The sequence below is a fragment of the Pleurodeles waltl genome, chromosome 2_2, assembly GCF_031143425.1.
Source record: "Pleurodeles waltl isolate 20211129_DDA chromosome 2_2, aPleWal1.hap1.20221129, whole genome shotgun sequence".
NCBI classification, from domain to species: domain Eukaryota; kingdom Metazoa; phylum Chordata; class Amphibia; order Caudata; family Salamandridae; genus Pleurodeles; species Pleurodeles waltl.
Window position 1 is genome coordinate 1,182,600,854 of NC_090439.1, and position 22,105 is coordinate 1,182,622,958.

At 46.6% G+C, this 22,105-nt stretch overlaps 1 protein-coding gene across 1 annotated transcript in view; it reads left to right on the forward strand.

Annotated features, from left to right (window-relative positions):
* LOC138279125 (vomeronasal type-2 receptor 26-like) overlaps positions 1 to 22,105 on the forward strand; it is a 157,389-nt gene that overhangs the window by 92,503 nt on the left and 42,781 nt on the right. Inside the window, exon 5 of the mRNA XM_069219374.1 lies at positions 9,952 to 10,075. Coding sequence (XP_069075475.1) covers positions 9,952 to 10,075 — 124 coding nt within the window. The remainder of the gene's footprint in view (positions 1 to 9,951; positions 10,076 to 22,105) is intronic.

The following is a 22,105-nucleotide window of genomic DNA, read 5'->3' on the forward strand; positions in this document are numbered from 1 at the left end:
GCAGGAAAGTGCACCACACATAGAAGTGCCAAAACGCCATTGCAGATTGTAAATGTTCAGGAAGGGACACCTTCCTGCACATAAACAATCACTCACCTCAAAGTAGACATCCTTACACTATGGTGCAAAGAAGCCTGTGTTGGCGCATGTAAGAAATGGGGTATTTGGTTGGCAGTCAGGTTACCCCCTGTCCAAGCAAGGACCCTGACTCTAGTTAGGGTAAGTCACACACAATCCAAATTATCCTGTGCCCACCCTCAGGTAGCTTGGCACTGAGCAGTGAGGCTTAACTTAGAAGGCAATGTGTAACATATTTGTGCAATAAATCATGCAATAACACAGTAGAACACCACAAAAATACACCATATAGTGTTTAGAAAAATATATAATATTTACCTGGTAAGATGCAGGTCAAAACGATCAAGATTCACTAAGTATACTTTGAAATATCACTGTAAAAATTCTCTAAAGTGTCTTTAGTCTTCAAAAAGCAACAAATGTCTCTTGCAAGCACAAAGTACATTGTTTGTGTTCAAATTCTATGCAAGGGACCACAGAGGAGGAGATGCGTGGAAAACGGGGAGGTGCGTCGATTTATTTAATGCACACAGACGATGCGTCATTGAGTTTTCATGCAGGCCAGGTTTGCTTTGATTTCCGGTGCAGAGACTGGGATCCTCATTGGGTTGCAAGGTTTTCGGACGCCCCGGAGACGATGCGTCGAAATCCTGGGCATGTAGGACAAAGCCATAGGGGTTGCGTCAATCTGATGGGCGATGTGTTGCAATTTCTGCAGCACAGCAGGCGCTACGTAGATTCCTCATAGGAAGTCAGGCTGCATTGTTCCGGCTCGGCTTTGCGTCGATCCAGTGGGCAGTGCATCGAATTTCCGGTCACAACGCTAGTGCTACATCGATGATCTCCTTGCGAAGTCAGGCTGCGGCTTTTCCGTTCAGTGTGCAGTAATTTTCTCACTGCAATGCAGGCTGTGCGTCGTTTCTTGCAGGCTGTGCGTAAATTTTCACCTCACAAGGAGTTCTTTTGCAAGAATGAAGTCTTTTTGGTCCTGAGACTTCAGAAAACAGGAGGAAAGCTCTATCCAAGCCCTTAGAGAGCACTTCTCAGCACAGCAAGAGAGCAGCAAGGCAGCAGTCCTTCTCAGAAAAACAGTCCAGGTGAGTCCTTTGGGCAGCGAGGCAGTTCTTCTTGGCAGGTTGAAGGGTTTGATTCAGGGTTTCTTCTCCAGGACGTTTCTCAGTTGGTAGGGTCAGAGACCCTGTTTAAATACCCAAATGTGCCTTTGGAATGGGGAGACTTCAAAGAGTAGCTTAAAAGTGCACAGGGTCCCCTTTCAGTTCCATCCTGTCTGCCAGGGTCCCAGTAGGGGGTGTGGCAGTCCTTTGTGTGAGGGCAGGCTACTGTCCTTTGACATGTAAGTGTCAGGCACTCCACCCTCCTAGCCCAGGAAGACCCATTCAACATGCAGATGTGTGCAAGTGTGACTGAGCGCCCTGTGTTTGGGGTTCTCTGAGTGAATGCACATGGGAGCTGTCAAATAAACCTAGCCAGATGTGGATTGTAAGGCACAGAAGGATTTAAGTGCAGAGAAATTCCCACTTTCTAAAAGTGGCATTTCTAAAATAGTAATATTAAATCCAACTTCACCAGTCAGCAGGATGTTTTATTACCATTTCAGCCATACTGAATATGACCTAGTTACTCCTTTCAGATCATAAGCTACCACTTAAACAGTATATGAGGGTAGCCCTAATGTTAGCCTATGAAAGGAGCAGGCCTCACAGCAGTGTAAAATGAATTTAGGAGTTTTACACTACCAGGACATGTAAACTACACAGGTACATGTCCTGCCTTTTGTCAACAGAGCACCCTGCCCTATGGGTTAACTAGGGCCTACCTTAGGGGTGACTTATATGTAGAAAATGGGGAGTTTTAGGCTTGGCAAGTACTTTTAAATGCCAAGTCGAATTGGCAGTGAAACTGCACACACAGGCCTTACAATTGCAGGCCTGAGACATGGTTAAGATGCTACTTAGGTGGGTGGCACAACCAGTGCTGCAGGCCCACTAGTAGCATTTAATCTACAGGCCCTGGGCACATATAGTGCACTTTACTAGGGACTTATAAGTAAATTAAATAAGCCAATTGGGTATGATCCAATGTCACCATGTTTTAAGGGAAAGAGCATATGCACTTTATGACTGATTAGTAGTGGTAAACTGCTCAGAGTCCTAAAACCAGCAAAAACAGTGTCCAAAAAGTGGAGGGAGGCAGGCAAAAAGTTAGGGGTGACCACCTTAAGGCTGTTAGGTGTAACAGCATTTGCAGCTAAATTTTATTGCTGGTGCAGGGGGAAACAGAAGGATGCGCCATCTTTCAGTAAATACCACGCATCCTTGCATTTCTAAAGTGGCACAGTGTGGCACTGCAGATTTTGCCACAGCATTACATTGAAAAACGTTTTAGTAAATCTGGTCCTTAGTACATAGTAAAGAGTCAGCAGAAAGAAGCCTCTCTGCTTACACCACTCCCCAGACTGGGACAAGCATACACATTACTCTGGGGGGGAGAGGCTGATCTCACCCTTGAGTCCTCTACACAGAGTGGTAGCTGTGCATAGTAGTAGCCTTTCTGCTTCCACCACTCTCTTGGAGGATAGATGTGCATAGTAGGGAGTGAGGAAAGACTGGTCTCTCTGCTAACACATCTAACCAGAATGACAGATATGGGAGAGCATGGCCTCTCTCCTGAGACCTCTCCCCATGGTAACGAGCATGTGTTCTAGGGTGTGGGGAGGCATTGGCCTCTCCTCTGAGGCCTCTAACCAAGGTGAACAGGATGCATCGTAGGCTTGCGAAGTAGTGTGGTGAAAGACTGGGCACTCCACTGAGACCTCTCCCTGAGGTTGCGTACCTTGCTCAGTAAGGTGTGGGGAGGAAGTGTTCTTTCTGATGAAACATCACCCCAAGGCAACAGGTGTATGTGCAAGTCTGTGAGGTGAGATTGGCCTCTCTGCTGATACCTCTCCCCAAGGTGACAGGCATGTGGAGTAGGGTGCAAGGAAAGGCTAACATCTACACTAAGAACTCTCCCAGAGGTCCTATCCATTAGTAGGAGGCTCTAATAAACAACTACCTTTTACAACCCCTCTCAATAACTATGGGAACAGGATGCCTTTGTCCTTTACCCCTTACATAGCTTTTTTACTAGCAGCAATTTTCCACAATAAACAGTAACGCCGTCCATTTCATTTCTAAACCTCCAACAGCTAGGCAATAAAATCAGGCATTCCCATAGTTCTCGCAGGAGTCTCTCTCTTCCATGGGAATGAGAGACGAAAAGCTGAAGGAAAAAAGCCAACCATCTAGATCTACAAATATTTTTGAATTGTAATGTCCCAAAACTACTGAACGGAATTCTACTTAGTCACAAAAACTGAATCTATGGACCAAGATCTAGCTTCCTACCAAATTTGGTATAATTCTATTTGTTTGTTTTTGTGCCAGCACTGCCTAAAGAGGTATTTAGAAAAAACACAGGGATTTTGTGTTTTGGTACCCCTTTTTTCTCAGCCCCCGCTTGACATCACCCCAAAACTTTCCAGGAAGGAGCTGAAGAGAATTTGTTTTTGGAACAGTTCGGGAAGATTCATCAAATGGCACCAAAGTTATTAGCAAACAAAAAAATGCCATTTCTATGGAAAAGCAGTCATAATTATAGCTACTCAGTGGTGACTGCCACACAATTACTTAAATACACACATGTAATTTACATTTTATAATGAACAAACATTTTTATATTATGTAGAAAAAAAGATATATATAACTATATACTCACTTTGTGAATAATGAACATGCACACTTAAACAATTAAATGCACATATTATATTGATATATTAAAAAAAAAAATACTTATGTCTTAACTTATCTATGATCATGCTGCTTGAAAGAAGTAATGCTTAATATTAGATTAATTTTTAGAAAACAAAAACATTACTCACTGAGCCCTCCACCTCAACACCTCACTTGTTGAGCAGGCACTCCTCATGGTCAATAAGGGTGCCAGCCTTGCAGGACATAAAGAGATGCAGTTGCCTCCAGAGCACCTGATATTCTGATGGGAAAAACAAAGTACAAAACAGTAACTAAAATGCACAGAGTAACATAAGTAAAGAAAGTGAAGAAGCAAACACACATCGAAAGTCAGAAAGTAATAAGGTAAACTGTGCAAAAGGTGGAATTGGGTTGGATTCAGGTTAGATGGGGCCAGGGAGTAGGAAAAAAGCAGAAAATCATGAAAGCTAGGCAGGAACAGGCCCCCCTCTGGACTTATTCAGGAGCTATCAGGCCTGGGTGCTGTGTTGATGGGGTCCCATGGAGCTCAAGGCCATACTCCCCACTCTGCGGGAGCTTTGGGGGTGTTTATTACACCACCTCTTCCATTATTCCCCCTTGTTAGCAACAGCTGAATCATTTACAATGGCACACCAACCAGTATGGCTGCTTATCTTAAAACAAGTTTGCCATCTCTGGTGGTTCTCGGTACAACTACAGCCAGGACACCATAAGACTACAGGCTGTGCTTAAAGTAAAGAAAAAAGGAAGCAGACCTTTTCTCTCGATGGAAACAGGATTTTGAAAACAATTCTGTATCCATAAGGACCCCCCAACATTGCTCTGTGAAAACACTTGGCTGATTTTGGAAGTCTCCTCACTTTTTGTCCCAATTTCTAGCTGATAACTGGCGTTTTCTGACTCTGACGGTGCTCTGGTCACTGCTAACCAGTGCCAGGGCCACTGCTCTGTGTAAAATGGTATATGCAAATTAGGCCTAATTATAATAGGCTCTGATAACCTACCTATAAGTCACTAGTAAATGATAGGGCATGTAGGTTTAGGGACCCCAGTGTAGTTAGGGCTTCCCTGTGTCTGCCATCTGACTGCTTTTAAGTTAAAGTTAACCACAAATTCGACTTTGGAATTAAAATTCAAAGTTCTTCGATTGTCCTAAACTACCTTATCTTTGCATATAGGTCACCCCTAAGATCTACCCTAAGTGCTCCAAGTGTTGGGTGCAGTGGAAATAGCAGAGACTTTATAAAAGCTGTTTTATAAGCCCTGGTGAGGGGAATAACAAACACAACTTGTTTTTCACTTTGTAATGCATTGGCCCCATAGGCTACCATAGGAATACTCTATTTAAAACTAATAAAGTTTAATTTATACTAGTAAAGAGTTAAACTATCACGTTTGGTACCAAATTAAAAGTTATAATAAATCCAACTAGTACAGAGAAAGAGTTTTAGAACTCTTTCTGAAAGTTACCAAAATCAGCCCTGTAGTGACCTTACCTATTTGGTCAGGCTCTGGCAGCCTGAGCCAAGCTGCCTCAATGAGGTGTGAAGTGGCCTGGGCTAAAATAAAGAAAGTGTCTGGTGAGAGAACTTCTACAGCAGGTGGCAGAGCAGGATGGGGGAGAGTGGCCAAACTGGTATTCAAAGTAGGGAAAGCCACCTGAGACAGCAATTGCACTTTCTGCATTTCCTGCTCCCCCAGCCAGATGGGAGCCCCAATAAAAAGATTAGGAGAAGGGCTGGAAGGGGTGCGTTAGGGAATCTTGACCACATCAGTGGGTGGGCTCAGCCAGATGTAACCTTCAATGAGAGATTTCCTCCATGTTGGATTTTCAAAGAATGTTGCTTTCTGGAATAGTTTTTTGCCACACTTCATAGGAAGTGGTTGACCCAGAGGTTGGCACCCTGCACCCCATTAGTCAGTGGTGCTTCCATCCTTACCAAGCAAGGAGCAATGATAGAAATGGCTGAGCTGCCCAACAATTTAGATCCCTACTGAAAGAAGATACTGGAAAAGAGCGACTGCCCTGCTGAACCACTAGTCTGCACCTGAAAAACTGAACTTACAAGGACTGCCCCAGCTGTAGACTTTGGACTTCCCCATGAAAAGGCCTTTGCCTTCTGCAACTCCAGGAGAGGACCCCCTGTAAGCTACAGGTACAAAGAATTTGACCAGAGTCCCCTGCATTAAGTACTGTAAGAAGAGCCCAGTTTACACATGCCTAAAGGCCACTTGAGGATTCTGACCAGGTGTATTCTGGGATCTATAGTCCCAACATCCAAGGAGCAAGTTGGAGCCTCTGGAACCTTGGCTCAAGTTTGTGGACACTTCAAGGACCCAAAAAGGACTTCTGGGGGCAGATCCAAAAGTTTGGGGAGGTGTGGATCAACTTAAAGAAAAAAGCTCCATAAGTGGACCGACTTGACGTCGAGAGTCAAGCCAGCTACCTTCAACCACGACTTTACCTGAAATTCAGGTTCATCCAGCTGAAAGTTTTAGAGCTCTGGGTTCCCAAGATTTGACCAGGGGCTTGCAGAAAGATAATCCGACGATGTTGCATCGAAATCTGCTTGCTGAGGAGGACCGCCTATTGTTAAGGAAGAAAAGCTTGAGGAAAGTTTCTTAGTGTGAAAGTAAAACTTTGACCGAGGCCTCCTGATCAGTGTGTCAAAGCAGAGCTCCATCGCTGTCAGCCTCAACTCTGGACTTTGCCCTGGTCAAGCACGAACAGATGTCCCCGGATAGAGCTTTTGTTTTTTAGGCACTGGAAAGCATTTCTTACATTTAAACTTTAAAAAATCATATCTCGGATTCCCTACATTGGTTTTTTGTCATTCTGATGTCATTTTAAAGATAAACATGTGTCCTATTTGTATACATTGGTGTTGGCTTTTCATTGTGTTTTACTTATTATTATTATTATTTTACTTATTTACTGTTTTGTTGAAAATAAATGCGTTACACACCTGTGTTCTTAGTTATACCTAAGTGCTTGTGGGCCAAGTTACTACCTGCCCTTACCAATACACCCACTTTCCAACATCCTTAAATTTAGGTAAGTGTTCAAGACATTCTTCTCTAAAGAATACTACATGATAATGTATTAACCATGCACAACCTACCTACCTCTTTGATCACATGTTGACTTTATGCTTGTCATTGGCCCTTTACCTTACTCCACTGATATCTGGCTAGGATTGCACAATAAACATACCACATACCACATACACACATACAAACTCATACATTTGATAGTCTCTGATCTGAGACAATAAATCAGACCAACTATAAATCAGTCACAATATCCCATCGATGCACGCAGGAATCTGGAACAACATTTCTGTAACCACCAAGACCACCACAACACTGCACTTCTTAAAACAATACTACATTAAAATGTAATGAAAATTTAATAACCAGTTACCACTCCAATCACTTCTTTAAAAGGGTTGTGATTAAGCCAATTTAATATAACATTGTGTAAATGAAGTTGAAATGTAACAATTGATAGACTCATTGTGAAGGTTTATACATTATTTCGCAACTTTTTCTATTTTTTCTCCTGTGCCGCTTGAGTATGTGTCACAGTGATACCCGCTCACAGTGGAGGCTTAAATAAGTCTTTGCTGAGCCTGTGTTGCACATAATTAAACAGTTGCTGCAGCAGGATGCATAAAATTGATGCTTTGCTACTGCTCCTATCACCTGTGGCTTTATGTTGCCTTTGATCCTGTACAACGCTCTGCTGCCTTTTTGTCTGTACAACTACACTTGCATCAATACATTCCGCCTTGCAACCCATCCTGTGGCAGCACTGACTTGCTATTTGCATGAGGTCCTGAGTGCCTAAGATGGGGAAGGATTTTAATGCTGCATACAGGAGATCCAAAACAAGCAACACAGTTATTAGATCATCTTGGTTACCAATGTGTAAACAGCAAGTGTAGGGCAAAAGAACTGCATACCTTAGTTTGTTAATTCCTAACATTTAGAGGCTACCATAACACTACAGAGAAAGAAATAAGCAAGCGTGGTTGGTGTAGGAGGCTGGCCTGGCTTATAGTAGGTACCTTGTGGTACTTACGCCCTGTGCCAGGTCCAGTTATCCCTTATTAGTAGAATAGAGGTGTTTCTAGCAGTTTAGGCAAAAACAAACATACATACAGTGACAATGGGGGTAACATGCCAGGCAAGATGGCACTTTCCTACAGTTGGGCCACAACAGAAAAGAGCACCAAACATTTTATGATTAACTTCATCACATTCATATGGGATTGATAATATATATTCAAGATGGAGAATCTCCTTTTCTTGATATAGTCTAACAGACCACAGAGAGGAACCACACAGAATACCCATTAAATTCAAAGAGAGACAATTGGAAGGTTGTATGCTCTATCCAAGTAGTCAAACATATAATGATGTGGCATGCTCTGTCTAGATATTTACCAACTTAAGGAGGTCACAGTAGCAGAGGGTGGAAAGTAGACAAAAAAAGTGACCACAGCCAGAACTCATATGTCTGCAGTGGGTGAAGAGTGGACCTCTGGAGAACAATGCTGATGCTCAGCATTTAGAGAAATGGACCTTTTTTCCTGCCATTCGCTGCCTCAACCTATAGCATCCCTGGCACTTAGTTTGCTTTCCTTAGCACCCTTTGAGACAGAACAGGATGTGGGGGTTTAAACCCGCATCCCGCCACCCAGAAAGACTGACTGTGCTTTTGTGATGAAGGGAATCAAATTCTGCTCTGAATCCCTTTTTCCGCTTGTTGTTTCTCTTCTTTAGTGAGTGGATTGTGGTTGAGGTGAGCACTGACATCATGAAAAAGTCAACACACTGCAGTGGAAAATATTATGCTGCTCACCAAAAATGTATATTTGTAGGAAGACCCTAGCATCAGGGCACATCTCTGTAGTGAGTACCAGACAATGAAGTTCACATTCTTAGTACTTACAATATTGTGCTTAGAATGTGAACTTCACAAACTAAGAAGCCCATTTTTCTAACCAACCTCTCAGTCATCTTCTATTCACTTATAAAAGAATCTCTGATTCAAACCACTAAGGCCTAGTTCTGTTAATCTATTTATCTAATCTGGTTTAGACACTGCAACATTGGCATGTTTTATCTTCCCATTTTATTGCAGATGGTGATATTGCTTCTCATAGTTTGGTGCGTTGAGCTAAATACAATGTAAAGAAACACAACGAGCCCCGTTCATACTATGAGATTTAGAGGCAGATTTAAGAGCCCCTAGCGCCACCTGAGCGTCACGTTTGTGATACTCCGGTGGCGCTAACCACTGCTCCATATTTACAAGGAGTTGTAATGCCACTTTTTGTGGCATTACTCCTCCTTGTAATTATGGGTGCCTCTGATGTAGTTTTCTGCATCAGAGGGGCATGAAATGGGTGTTGCAGTGGGCGTTCCACCACAATACCCATAGCTTTTGACACTTCCCCAGATATACAAGTAATCATAAATCTGTGGCAGCGCCAAAAACTAAAGCCACCCCAAGGGTGGAGTTACCATGGCAAAACGAGGAGGAATACTTTTATTCCTCCTTGTTTTTTGCATTTTCTGAAGCAAAATGCCATGGATGATTGTTCATGTGCAGGAAGGTATGCCTTCCTGCACATAAACAATCATTCCAAAATTACACTTTGGAGCACACATAGAAGTGCCAAATCATCATTATAGATTATTTATGTGCAGAAAGGGACATCTACCGGCACATAAAAAACCTGTCCTTTCAGTGCAGACTCCCTTGTACTATTTTGCAAGGATGCCTGCGTTGGTGCAGGCAGCTTAATTTAGCACCGGCGCAGGGGGAAACGCAGGGGAGTGCCATATTTTTGTAGATACGTTGCATCCCTGTGTTTCAAGAGTCGCACAGTGTGGCACTGCTATTTTTGGCACAGCACTGCATTGCACAACTTTGACATATATCAGGGCCTTAGTCTTCCTTTTGTACAGGGTGAGATGTTTCACATGCTGCTGTCTTCAGGTTTGGAGAATGTCAGCCCTCATCTCAAGCCTTACATCTAATGCTTCTCTATTCCCTCTTTCCTCACAGATTCCTCGATCTGTCTGCAGTGAGAGCTGCCTCCATGGGTACCGAAAAGCTCCAATAGAAGGGAGGCCTGTCTGCTGCTTTGACTGTGTGCCATGTTCTGAAGGGGAGTTTTCAATCATGACTGGTGAGAGGGTACTTTATAGTTCTTGCTGACCAGTGGTGTCAAAGTGCACATATGAGCAGGTGTTTTTCATAAGAATGAATTGTTTAGAACTCTCAAAGATGCTGATGCATTGGAAAGAGAGATTTACCATTTAATTTCAGCACATGGCAGTGTCATGTGTGCAGACCTTTTACTACTCATATAAACGATTTTATCCCTGAGCAGGGAAGGTGGTGTAACAAGGAGAACAAGTGGTCACGAGGATTGACCAGGACTTGCTGCCAACAATGGTCCACCTGAAGTCCATCAGAACTTGTTGGCTGTGAATCCTACTTGATCCCGGTGAGCCTCGGTGGGATGATTTACATCAGAACAACTAAATTGATTGAACTAATATTCTCCTCAGTGTATACAGTACAGATGTTGAGGTGCATTTTACATCCTGATTAGACCTTTAGAGCTAGATATTGCAAGTTTGGTTTCAAACTGATTGTTATAATAACTGCAACAACTTGCCATTGTTGGATTTAATACAACTACTTCAGGAAAAGATTTTCAGAACTCTACCTGAAAGTTGCCAAATTCACCTCTGTAGTGCCCTTCTCTGATTGGCCAGCCTATGGCAGCCTGGCCAGGATCCCTTAGTGAGGTGTGAAGTGGCCTGGGCTGAAGACAAAGAATGTGCCTGGGGGAGGAGATCTAACTCAGCAGATGGGAAAAACAGGATGGAGGGAGAACATCCAAACTGGTCTTCAAAAGATGGAAGGATATTTAAAGCAGCTCAGGACCTACCCCATTTCCTGACAACCCAGATCACCAGGTGCCCTCTTGTGTAGATTGGGAGAGGGCAGGGAAGGAGATTGTTAAGGATTTGTAGTCACACCAGTGGGTGGACTCAACCAGACCGAACCTCTAAAAGTCAGTTTCAACCATTTGGGATTTTTAAAGAATGTTGCTCCCTGGGATTGAGTTACCATTGTGAAGCTATATATAGGTAGTGACCTATATGTAGTGCACGCGTGTAATGGTGTCCCCGCACTCACAAAGTTCAGGGAATTGGCTCTGAACAATGTGGGGGCACCTTGGCTAGTGCCAGGGTGCCCTCACACTAAGTAACTTTGCACCTAACCTTTACCAGGTAAAGGTTAGACATATAGGTGACTTATAAGTTACTTAAGTGCAGTGTAAAATGGCTGTGAAATAACGTGGACGTTATTTCACTCAGGCTGCAGTGGCAGGCCTGTGTAAGAATTGTCAGAGCTCCCTATGGGTGGCAAAAGAAATGCTGCAGCCCATAGGGATCTCCTGGAACCCCAATACCCTGGGTACCTCAGTACCATATACTAGGGGATTATAAGGGTGTTCCAGTAAGCCAATGTAAATTGGTAAAATTGGTCACTAGCCTGTTAGTGACAATTTAGAAAGAAATGAGAGAGCATAACCACTGAGGTTCTGATTAGCAGAGCCTCAGTGAGACAGTTAGTCACTACACAGGTAACACATTCAGGCACACTTATGAGCACTGGGGCCCTGGTGAACAGGGTCCCAGGGACACATACAATTAAAATAACATATATACAGTGAAAAATGGGGGTAACATGCCAGGCAAGATGGTACTTTCCTATAAAGGATTCCTGGACCTGAGGACCTGCAAATGAAGGGGACCAAGTCCAAGAGTCACGCAAATGCCCAGGGGGGCAGGAGCCCACTAAACCCCGGATGAAGTTGCAAAAGGGCTGCCTCCGGGTGGAAGAAGCCAAAGATTCTGCAACAACGGAAGGTGCCAGGAACTTCTCCTTTGGTCAGAAGATGTCACACGTCGTGCTGGAGGATGCAGGGTTGTTTCCACGCAGAAAGACCGCAAACAAGTCTTGCTAGCTGCAAGAGTCACGGTTGAGGATTTTGGGTGCTGCCAGGGCCCAGGAAGGACCAGGAGGTCGCCCTTTGGAAGAGGAGACAGAGGGGGTGCTCAGCAACATGGAGATCCCATGCAGAAGCAAGCAGCACCCGCAAAAGCACCTGAACAGGTTCTCAAAGGATCTGAAGATGGCGGTCAACTCAGTGCAACAAAAGGGAGTCCCACGAAGTCAGAGTCAAACTCAGCGAGTTCGGCAATGCAGGACGGAGTGCTGGGGACCTGGGCTAGGCTGTGCATGAAGGAAGTCTTGCAAGAGTGCACAGAAGCCCTAGCAGCTGCAGTTCACGCAGTACACAGATTTACTGTCTGGCGTGGGAAGGCAAGGACTTACCTCCACTAAATTTTGACAGAAGGGCCACTGGACTGTTGAAGACACTTGGACATAGCTCCTATGTTCTAGGGACCACGCTCATCAGGATGAGAGGGGACCCAGAGGACTGGTGATGCAGAAGTTTGGTGCCTGCGTTGGCAGGGGAAGATTCCGTCCACCCACGGGAGATTTCTTCTTGGCTTCCAGTGCAGGGTGAAGGCAGACAGCCCTCAGAACATGCACCACCAGGAAACAGTCGAGAAAGCAGGCAGGGTGAGGCACCACAATGTTGCTGGTGGTCTTCTTGCTACTTTGTTGTGGTTTTGCATGCGTCCTGGAGCAGTCAGCGGTCGATCCTTGGCAGACGTCGAAGAGGGAAGTGCAGAAGAACTCTGGTGACCTCTTGCATTCGTTATCTGGTGAGATGCCCACAGGAGAGACCCTAAATAGCCCACAGAGGAGGATTGGCTACAGAGAAAGGTAAGCACCTATCAGGAGGGGTCTCTGACGTCACCTGCTGGCACTGGCCACTCCGAGCTGTCCATTGTGCCCTCACACCTCTGCATCCAAGATGGCAGAGGTCTGGGACACACTGGAGGAGCTCTGGGCACCTCCCCTGGGAGGTGCTTTTCAGGGGAGTGGTCACTCCCCTTTCCTTTGTCCAGTTTCACGCCAGAGCAGGGCTGGGGGGATCCCTGAACCAGTGTAGACTGGCTTATGCAAGGAGGGCACCATCTGTGCCCTTCAAAGCATTTCCAGCGGCCAGCAGAGGCTACTCCTGCCAGGCCCATCACACCTATTTCCAAAGGGAGAGGGTGTAACACCCTCTCTCAGAGGAAATCCTTTGTTCTGCCTTCCTGGGACTGGGCTGCCCAGGCCCCAGGGAGCAGAAACCTGTCTGAGGGTTGGCAGCACCGGTAGCTGCTGTGAAAACCCCGGAAAGTTAGTTTGTCAGTACCCGGGCTCTATGCTGGAGACCCGGAGATGCATGGAATTGTCCCTCCAATACCAGAATGGTATTGGGGTGACAATTCCATGATCCTAGACATGTTACATGGCCATGTTCGGAGTTACCATTGTGAGGCTACATATAGGTGTTGACCTATATGTAGTGCACACGTGTAATGGTGTCCCTGCACTCACAAAGTCCTGGGAATTGGCCTTGAACAATGTGGGGGCACCTTGGCTAGTGCCAGGGTGCACACACACTAAGTAACTTTGCACCTAACCTTTACCAAGTGAGGGTTAGACATATAGGTGACTTATAAGTTACTTAAGTGTAGTGTAAAATGGCTGTGAAATAACGTGGACGTTATTTCACTCAGGCTGCAGTGACAGTCCTGTGTAAGAATTGTCTGAGCTCCCTATTTGTGACAAAAGAAATGCTGCAGCCCATAGGGATCTCCTGGAACCCCAATACCCTGGGTACCTCAGTACCATATACTAGGGAATTATAAGGGTGTTCCAGTGTGCCAAAGAGAATTTGTAAAATTAGTTACTAGCCTGTAGAGTCATTTTTAAAAGCAGAGAGAGCATAAACACTGAGGTTCTGGTTAGCCGAGCCTCAGTGATACAGTTAGGCACCACACAGATAACACATATAGGCCACAAACCTATGAGCACTGGGGTCCTGGCTAGCAGGATCCCAGTGACACATATCAAACACACTGACAACATAGGGTTTTCACCATGAGCACTGGGTCCTGGCTAGCAGGATCCCAGTGAGACACTAAAAACACCCTGACATATACTCACAAACAGGCCAAAAGTGGGGGTAACAAGGCTAGAAAGAGGCTACCTTCCTACACTGTGGAGGGACAACAGATGTCAGAAGGAAAAAGGTTAAAAAAAGTGACAAAAAAGTCAATGGAAAAATTTGACTGGGACTTCCTGCACAGCGTATGTGAGGAGGGCTCCAAGTAAGTCAGATCAAGATTCATCTTCGGCCCTGATGAAGATTTCTATCCTGAAAAATCAACTACGTCTGAACTTAGAATTCTTCACCGAGGTCTCCTGCGATGCGTATCTGAAAAGGGCTCCAGGGAGATCGGATCAAATTGGTGACTTCATCCTACCAAAGAAAATCTTCAAGAAAAAAACATATGTCCTCATTATGACATTGACAGTAAATCACGCTTACCGCTGTGGTGACGGCTGCCAACAAACCATCGTGGAGGCGAACATCCGTTCGCCATATTATGACACACATAAACTAAACCGACAAAATACTGCCACAAACACATAACCGCCAGATCAAAGGTTAGTGTTAAACTGTCTGTATGAACACCCATACCATTACGCCAACAAAGCAACACCCTCCATATTATGACCCATGAATCACCACAGCAGACATTCAACAGCAGTAAGCCATTGGCCGTATACACCAGCACAGTCAGCCCAAATTCAAAACAACACAACATTGGCCAATACTAACACGAAAAATAACCAAGAGATAGCGAGGTAAATCATAGACACAACTACACACACCACAAACACCCATTCATCTGTCACTCACCCCACACCCCACCACATTGCTCAACTCCCTCTGCACAACATGTACCACACAACACCCATGTCCCCTCTAAGGCACGCCTGTTTCACTGATGAGTAGTTGCAGGTCATGGTGGATGAAATAGGGTAGAGCCATAGCTGTCGAACACTGCGAGACAGCATCCACGAACAAGGGATGACATCAGGAAGAGGTGGAACAACCTCGGGCAAAGGTACGTTCCATAGCAGCAAGGCACCAGCTCACTATCGAGAGGACTGGCGGTGGACCCCCACCTCCTCCCTGCAGCTGACAGCATGGGAGGAGCAAGTCTTGGCAATCCTGAGTGACTCTCTGGATTTGTCGGAGGACTGGACACTGGTGAGTCAATATTTACTACCTATCCCCACCCATACCTGCATGTTACCACCATCCCAGGGCAACAGCAACAATATAGGGGAAGCTAGAATATGTCACAGACATGTAGCATAATACATCACATTAGTCCCCAAAGGTGCCCTAGGCAATCTCCACGGCTACCCAGTCCCCCACCAGAAAATGCCCCCAGTGATGACAGCAACTCTGTACTTCTGGATCTAGATGAACTCCCTGGCCCATCAGGGACCACTGGTCAGTCAGATACCCCAGCCCACACCCAGTCTACCACAGAGCCTCTGACATGAGTATCCAACACCACAGTAGCCACCCAATGTCCCCACACACCTGTCCCCTGGACAAGTCAATCTGCAGTGTGCCCACCTGTAAAGGGCCCTCAGTCCACACCTCACAGACAAGACGATCAGGGTTCTGGGGTTAGTGGCAGTGGGCACACCGTTCAGGGGACACAGTCACGGGGGCCAGGGACAGTCGGAGGACAGCTGTGTGCCACCGGGAGGACAGGCCCAGGTAACCGACTGTTCAGGAGTCACTCACAAATATTCTGGGGGCTTACCAACAATCCCAGGAAAAGATGGGTCAGGTGATAGATATCATGAAGGAGAAGTAGAGGCTGCAAGAGGAACACCACCAGGAGATCAGGAAAGGATTGCAGGCCCTCAACACAACCATGGTCTCAATAGCAGGGGTGCTGGGTGATATGGCCAATATCATGAGGGACTACACAGCACACCAGCAGGCCCCTTCCACTAGCCAGTCAACAGAACAGCCCTCCACATCTGCTGCAGCTAGTGGACAGGAGGCCCTGCCACAGGACCCACAGGCCACCAGCACCCCTCCCCCTGCAGAAGGTGAACCACCCTGCAAACAGTCCCTGCGACCCAGGCAGAAACAACAGCCACTTGCCAAGACCACCGCCAGGAAATGAGACCCTCCTGAATAGCCCCCTGGTGTTCCACTCTGTTACCTTGTCCACTTTGAACTGCCATTGCTCCCCTTCCTATGGCCCCTTGGACACTGGACCTGTGCTACAAACAGACTGGACCAATATCCTTGACTTTCCTCTACCATTACCCCATTCGAATGCACCATTCCTTCATATTTTTTCACTTCAATAAACACCCTTGAACACAACTTGAATAATAGTGCTTTATGTGACAGAAATATGCAATGTTTTGAACTGTATCATCTTGTCAAATGTCCTGACCTTCGTGATTCCGTCCAAAAAATGGGCTGTAGCCATCCCTGATGGCAGCCAGTGTCCCTGGTCCTACCGTCCCCCATCCATCCACCACTTCCCAGTCCTAGTCTCCTCAACCCCAACCCATCCCATGCACACATACAGACAAGCATGCACACAAAATATCACACAAGAGTGGCACAGACAAACATGGGCAGCAAACTTCAAGCCACAAGCACTCACACAAACAATAGACAGTTGCACGCACAACAATATCCACTGCCTCCACTATCTCCCCCTCCTCCTCCTCCTCCCTCACAGTCACATCCGCACTCACACCTGCATGCACTGCATCAAAAGCCACCACCACCACCACCATCACCACATCATGCAGCACACCCACCTCACTTGCAGACACCTCCACAACATCCATCCACACATCCTCTTTGTCCTCTCCCACCCTTTCTGCCACCCCTCCTAAGAAACACAAACGCTCGCACTCAGACACCCAACAGCCTTCCACCTCACACACGCACACTGTCCATGCACCTGCACCCAAGCCCAGCAAACGTACACCCCCTACAACCACTACCTTTACCTCCACTTCTATCCCTCCTCCCACATCCTACCCCAACGTCCCTAAGAAGCTTTTCCTTGCCCATCTAGACCCCTTCCCTCCCCAACCCTCATTCTGCCTGTAAGTGCAGTGTCCCAATGACCCAACCCAGCACCTCAGCCAAACAGTCTACCACTGCTTCCACCGAGAAATCTGCTGCTGGTAATATGGGGCCAATGAATGGGAGGGCAGCCACTCCCAGTAAGTCCACACCTCTGCTTCAGAAATGGAGGTCTAGGGTGGCGAAACCTAAGGGACAGAGGACGGGGTCAGTGGAGGCACCTCCTAGACCTGGAGGCAAGGATACAAGTCACATGACAAAGGCCAAAGGGGCCTATCACAAGAAAGAACCCAAGGATCCCCCTCCACCACCTGAAAGCAAGGAGCCCCTTCCACCACCTCAAAGCAAGGAGCCACCTCCAACTCCTGAAAGCAAGAAGCCCCCCTACACCACCTGAAAGCAAGGAGTCCCCTTCACCACCTGAGGGCATGTAGCCCACCCTCCAGGGACTGTGGCCTTTAACTCCCCTCCAGAGACTATTGGGCAAGGAGCCCCCCCCAGAACCAGTGGGCATTATATCCACTCCTGAGACTGTGTGCCTTTAACTCCCCTCCTGAGACTATTGGGCAAGGAGCCCACCCCAGAACCAGTGGGTATGATGCCCACTCTAGCTGAGGTGCCCCCCAACCCCTTTCCCCCTGAGGTGCCTGTCCATTTCCAACTTGATGTCCCTGAACAGTGGAGTCCGGATGATGTCAGGAGTCAAGTTGGGGCTTGGACTATGCCCTGTGGCCATGTTGGCCTGTGGTACTTTGGACTGGCCATTGGCCCAATATGTACATTGACGTCTGCATTTTGATTTCATAATTCATTATGGTGGCTGTTGGCAGCTAATTACAATGTTCGTACTTCAGATTTCTGTCCTTGCATTATTTGCACATGGGTCCTGTTACAGTCGATCTATTCTGCAGCTGGTTATATGTGTTTGGTGTGTGTATGGTGTGTGTTGTGCTTGTTTGTGTCACTCTTCTTTTCTTCCCTCCCTCCCATGTGTGCTAGACAGCTGTACTCACAGTCGTTGTCTTCATCGCCGTTGGTGCTCCAGGACGGCCATGGTGTGGTAGAGCATCAGGAAGAATTGGAGTTCCGATTCTATGGTGACCGCGGACTCCTCTGTGCCCCTGATGGTGAGTCTTTCATTTTCTGTGATGTGTTTCCACCAGGCTTTTGATGGTGTTGCTATCGCCCCGGAAATCCTGGTGGTTTACTATGTCATAATATGGTGGGCCGTACCTTGACTTCTGTCTGGCTATAGGTGGCTACCGGCGTGGTTGGTGGTGTCAACGCACTGACGGTTGGTGTGGTACATTGGCTGTCTATGGGAGGTCTCACCGCCATGCTCATAATTTGGCAGTAATTACCACCAGACTGTTGCCTATATTACCGCCACTTTAACTGTGGCGGTCAGTACACCGCCAAAGTCATGCTGAGGGCCTAAGTCTGAAGGAAAAGTTTTGACTAAGGCCTTCCGTTTGAGGAGGCCGAGCAGGGCTCCATTGCGGTCATCCTCAAACTTTGACTTTGCCCCGATCGAGGTGCAACTAGACATCCTGAGTGGCATTTTTAGTTACTATGCACTAAAAAACATTAATTCTTTAAAAAATGAATATCTCCAATTCCTCTTATCCGATGTTATTCATTTTGGTGTCAAATTTAGGAAAACAATATTTCCTATTGTTATAAATTGGTTTTGGATTTTTAAACAGTTTCCTGTGTTTAATTTTATTGCTGTTTTGTGATATTTGAATGCTTTACACTTTGGCCCTAATTATAACATTGGCAGTACATACCACCTACATCAGCGGTGACGACTGCCAACATACTGCCACGGCGGCTACCATCCATCCGGCATATTATGAGCACTGCCTGGCTTCTGCCACAATAAGCGCAGAAATCCAGCAGTGCTCATGATGGTGACGGTGGTAATCTGGCGCTGCTAACACCAGCACCGCCACGCCATGCCATTAGAATGCCACCAGCTGTATTATGACCAGTAATACGGCCTTGGGGTGTTCTGTTGGTGGGATGCTGCTGGCAGTAGCAGTGCCCCTTCCTGTTCCCTGCTGTAAGACCTTCTCGCCCAAGGTAAGTTGGGCTTCCGACAGGGGAGGAGGGAGGGAGGCTGGGGGGTGTTATGTGTGTGAGTCTGAGTGTGTGTATGAATGTGTGAGTGTGTGTGTGTGAATGCAACTGTGTGTGCTGTGTTATTTGAGTGGTTGTATGCGTGTAAGTGAATGCGTGTAAGAATGATGAAGTGAGTGCGTGTCTGCATGTCAGTGTGATTGTGTCTAAGAATGTGTGTGAGTATGCATGTGAGAATGCGTGTATGTCAGTGGGTGAATGATTGCCTGTCTGTCAGTGTGTGAAAGAATGTGTGTATGTCAGTGTGTGAATGAATGCGGTTATGCCACTGTAAGTGAATAGGTGTATGTGGGGTGCGTGTGGGTGTCTGTGTACGTGCATGCGGGGTGTGGGGTGAGGGGTGCTGTGATTGTAGTGGGGATGGGGAGGGGTGTGATTTGTGCATGTACGGGTGAGTGGATCAGTGTGCGGTGGGGGTTGGTTTGTGTATCAGGTGGGTGGGGGGGTGAGTTTTGATGGAGGGGGGTGGGGGGCATCAGGTGAGTATTGAGGGGGTGAAGAAGCTGCCTACCAGTGACTGGGAAGGAATTCCCTGTCACCGGTAGGGCCTACCGCCACGAAAACAATGGTGGTAGGCCCGCTCATAATGCCATGGGTGGTACTATGTCAGACACTGGGCTGGAGATAGACATCTTTCGGGTTGCAGCCAACGCGCCAAAATCATAATGTGGCGGTATGTACCGCCAGCCTGTTGGCTGTCATACCGCCACATTATCCCTTGAGATCAGATGACCGCCAGAGACATAATGATCTTTGTCTCCCAAGTTAAGCCTTGTTGCTCGTTGCCAAGCTACCAACGGTTGAGCTGGGGTTAAATTATTGAGACCTAACTGGACCTAGTGGGGTTTAGTGGCCTATTGCTACGTGTAGGTACATACCTGCCCTTACCAATAATCCACCTTCCAACATTTGTGGTGGCAGTGGTGGGATCCAGTACGTGTGTTCAATATCACACTATAGTTTTAAGTAAAGCAAGTTAAAAATCCTTTAAATTGTCCCAGTGCAAAAATTGTTTTGATTTTTAATTTGGGATAATTTCACTTATTGCATTTTTGTGATCCCTATTGGCTGCAGCACTGCTTGTGAGCCCAGTCAAAGGCTTCTACATGTGAAACGGTACATGCACCCTTTCACAGCCATTAACACTGCACTATGTCACTTATAAGTCACCCATATTCCAACAATGAAGGATGGGTGCAGTGTACCTTTGTGTGAGGCACCCCTGCACTAGCAGAGGTGCCCCCACGTCGTCCAGGACCATTTTCCCGGACTTCATACGTAGGGGGCACCATTTTACACGTGCACAATACATAGGTCACCACCTATGTACAGCTTCACAATGATAACTTTGAATATGGCCATGTTTGGAATCAAACATGTTGGAATCATACCCCAAGGCTTTTGCAAGCATTGGTTGTATGACTCCATGCACTCTGGGGGGCTACTTAAAGGACCCCTAGTACTACCATTACAGCCTTCCAAGGTTTTCCAGGCAGCCCCAGCTGCTGCTATCTTACAGACAGGTTTCTGCCCTCTTGTTGCTTGAGCAGCTCAAGCCCAGGAAGACAGAACAAAGGATTTCTTTTGGGAGGGGGATGTTACACCCTCTCCCCTTGGAAATAGGTGTTACAGGGATGGGAGGGGTAGACTCCCAGAGCCTTTGGAAATGCTTTGAAGGGCACAAATGGTGCCCTCCTTGCATAATCCAGTCTACATCGGTTCAGGGACCCCCAGTGCATGCTGTAGTGTGAAACTGGACAAAGGGAAGGGGAGTGACCACTCCCCTATCCATCTCCACCCCAGGGGTGGTGTTCAGAACTCGTCCAGGGTGTCTCTGGGTTTGCCATCTTGGATTCCAAGTTGGCAGGGCACTCTGGGAGCATCTGAGTGGCCAGTCCCAGCAGGTGATGTCAGATCTCTCCCCTAATAGGTGCTTACTTGTTAGCTGACCAATCCCTCCTTTCAGGGCTACTTAGGGTCTCTCTCTTGGGTGATTCCTCAGATTCGGATTGCAAGAGTCCAGCATGAATCCTCTGCATCCTTTACTTCAGAAGAAAGTGCATCTGGACCTGGACCCTCCAGGAACTCTACAACTGCAACAAAGAAGCAAAGATGACTTCTGCAACATTGTATCTTCAGCTCCTGCCAGTAACTGCAACTGTTTCCAGGTCGTGCATCCTGTGAGGACTGCCTGTCTTCAGCCTGCACAAGAAGAACGAAGGAATCTCCTGTGAAGTGAAGGAGTCCCTTCCCTGCTTTAGAAAGAAGACCCAGGATGTACTCAGTAAAGCTGTATGTGCTTTACAAGCGTTCAAAACCAAAAAACTGCTAGAGCCAACCCCAACTGTCTAAAACTCCTAAAAGCAGCACCCTCAACACCTAAAACGCTCTCCATGAGGTCTCAAAATATAAAGTTAGGAGAGAATATAGCCATTTTCAGGGCCCCAAGGGGTGAAGTTCAGAGCCCGCTCAACCCCAAACATCTTGAAGGACCCCCACCCGTAATAGGTGAAATGGCAAGGACACCTCCTGTAAATACACCAACTATTGTTCAAATAGGCTGTGATTGGTTGCCTAAAAACAGCTGGGCTTGTAAGAAACAGAAGTGGGCTAGTAGCGCTAGAACCAGTAAGCTTTAAATAAGAAAGTTAAAGAAAGCCAGACTATGCGTTACAAGGTGGCATCTCTATGGGCTGCAGCGTTTCTTTTGCCACTCATAGGGAGCTCAGACCAATATTACACAGGACTGCCACTGCAGCGTGAGTGAAATAACGTCCACGTTATTTCACAGCCATTTTCCCTGCACTTAAGTAACTTATAAGTCACCTATATGTCTAACCCTCACTTGGTGAGGGTTAGGTGCAAAGTTGCTAAGTGTGAGGGCACCCAGGCACTAGCCAAGGTGCCCCCACATAATTCAGGGCAATTTCCCAGGACTTT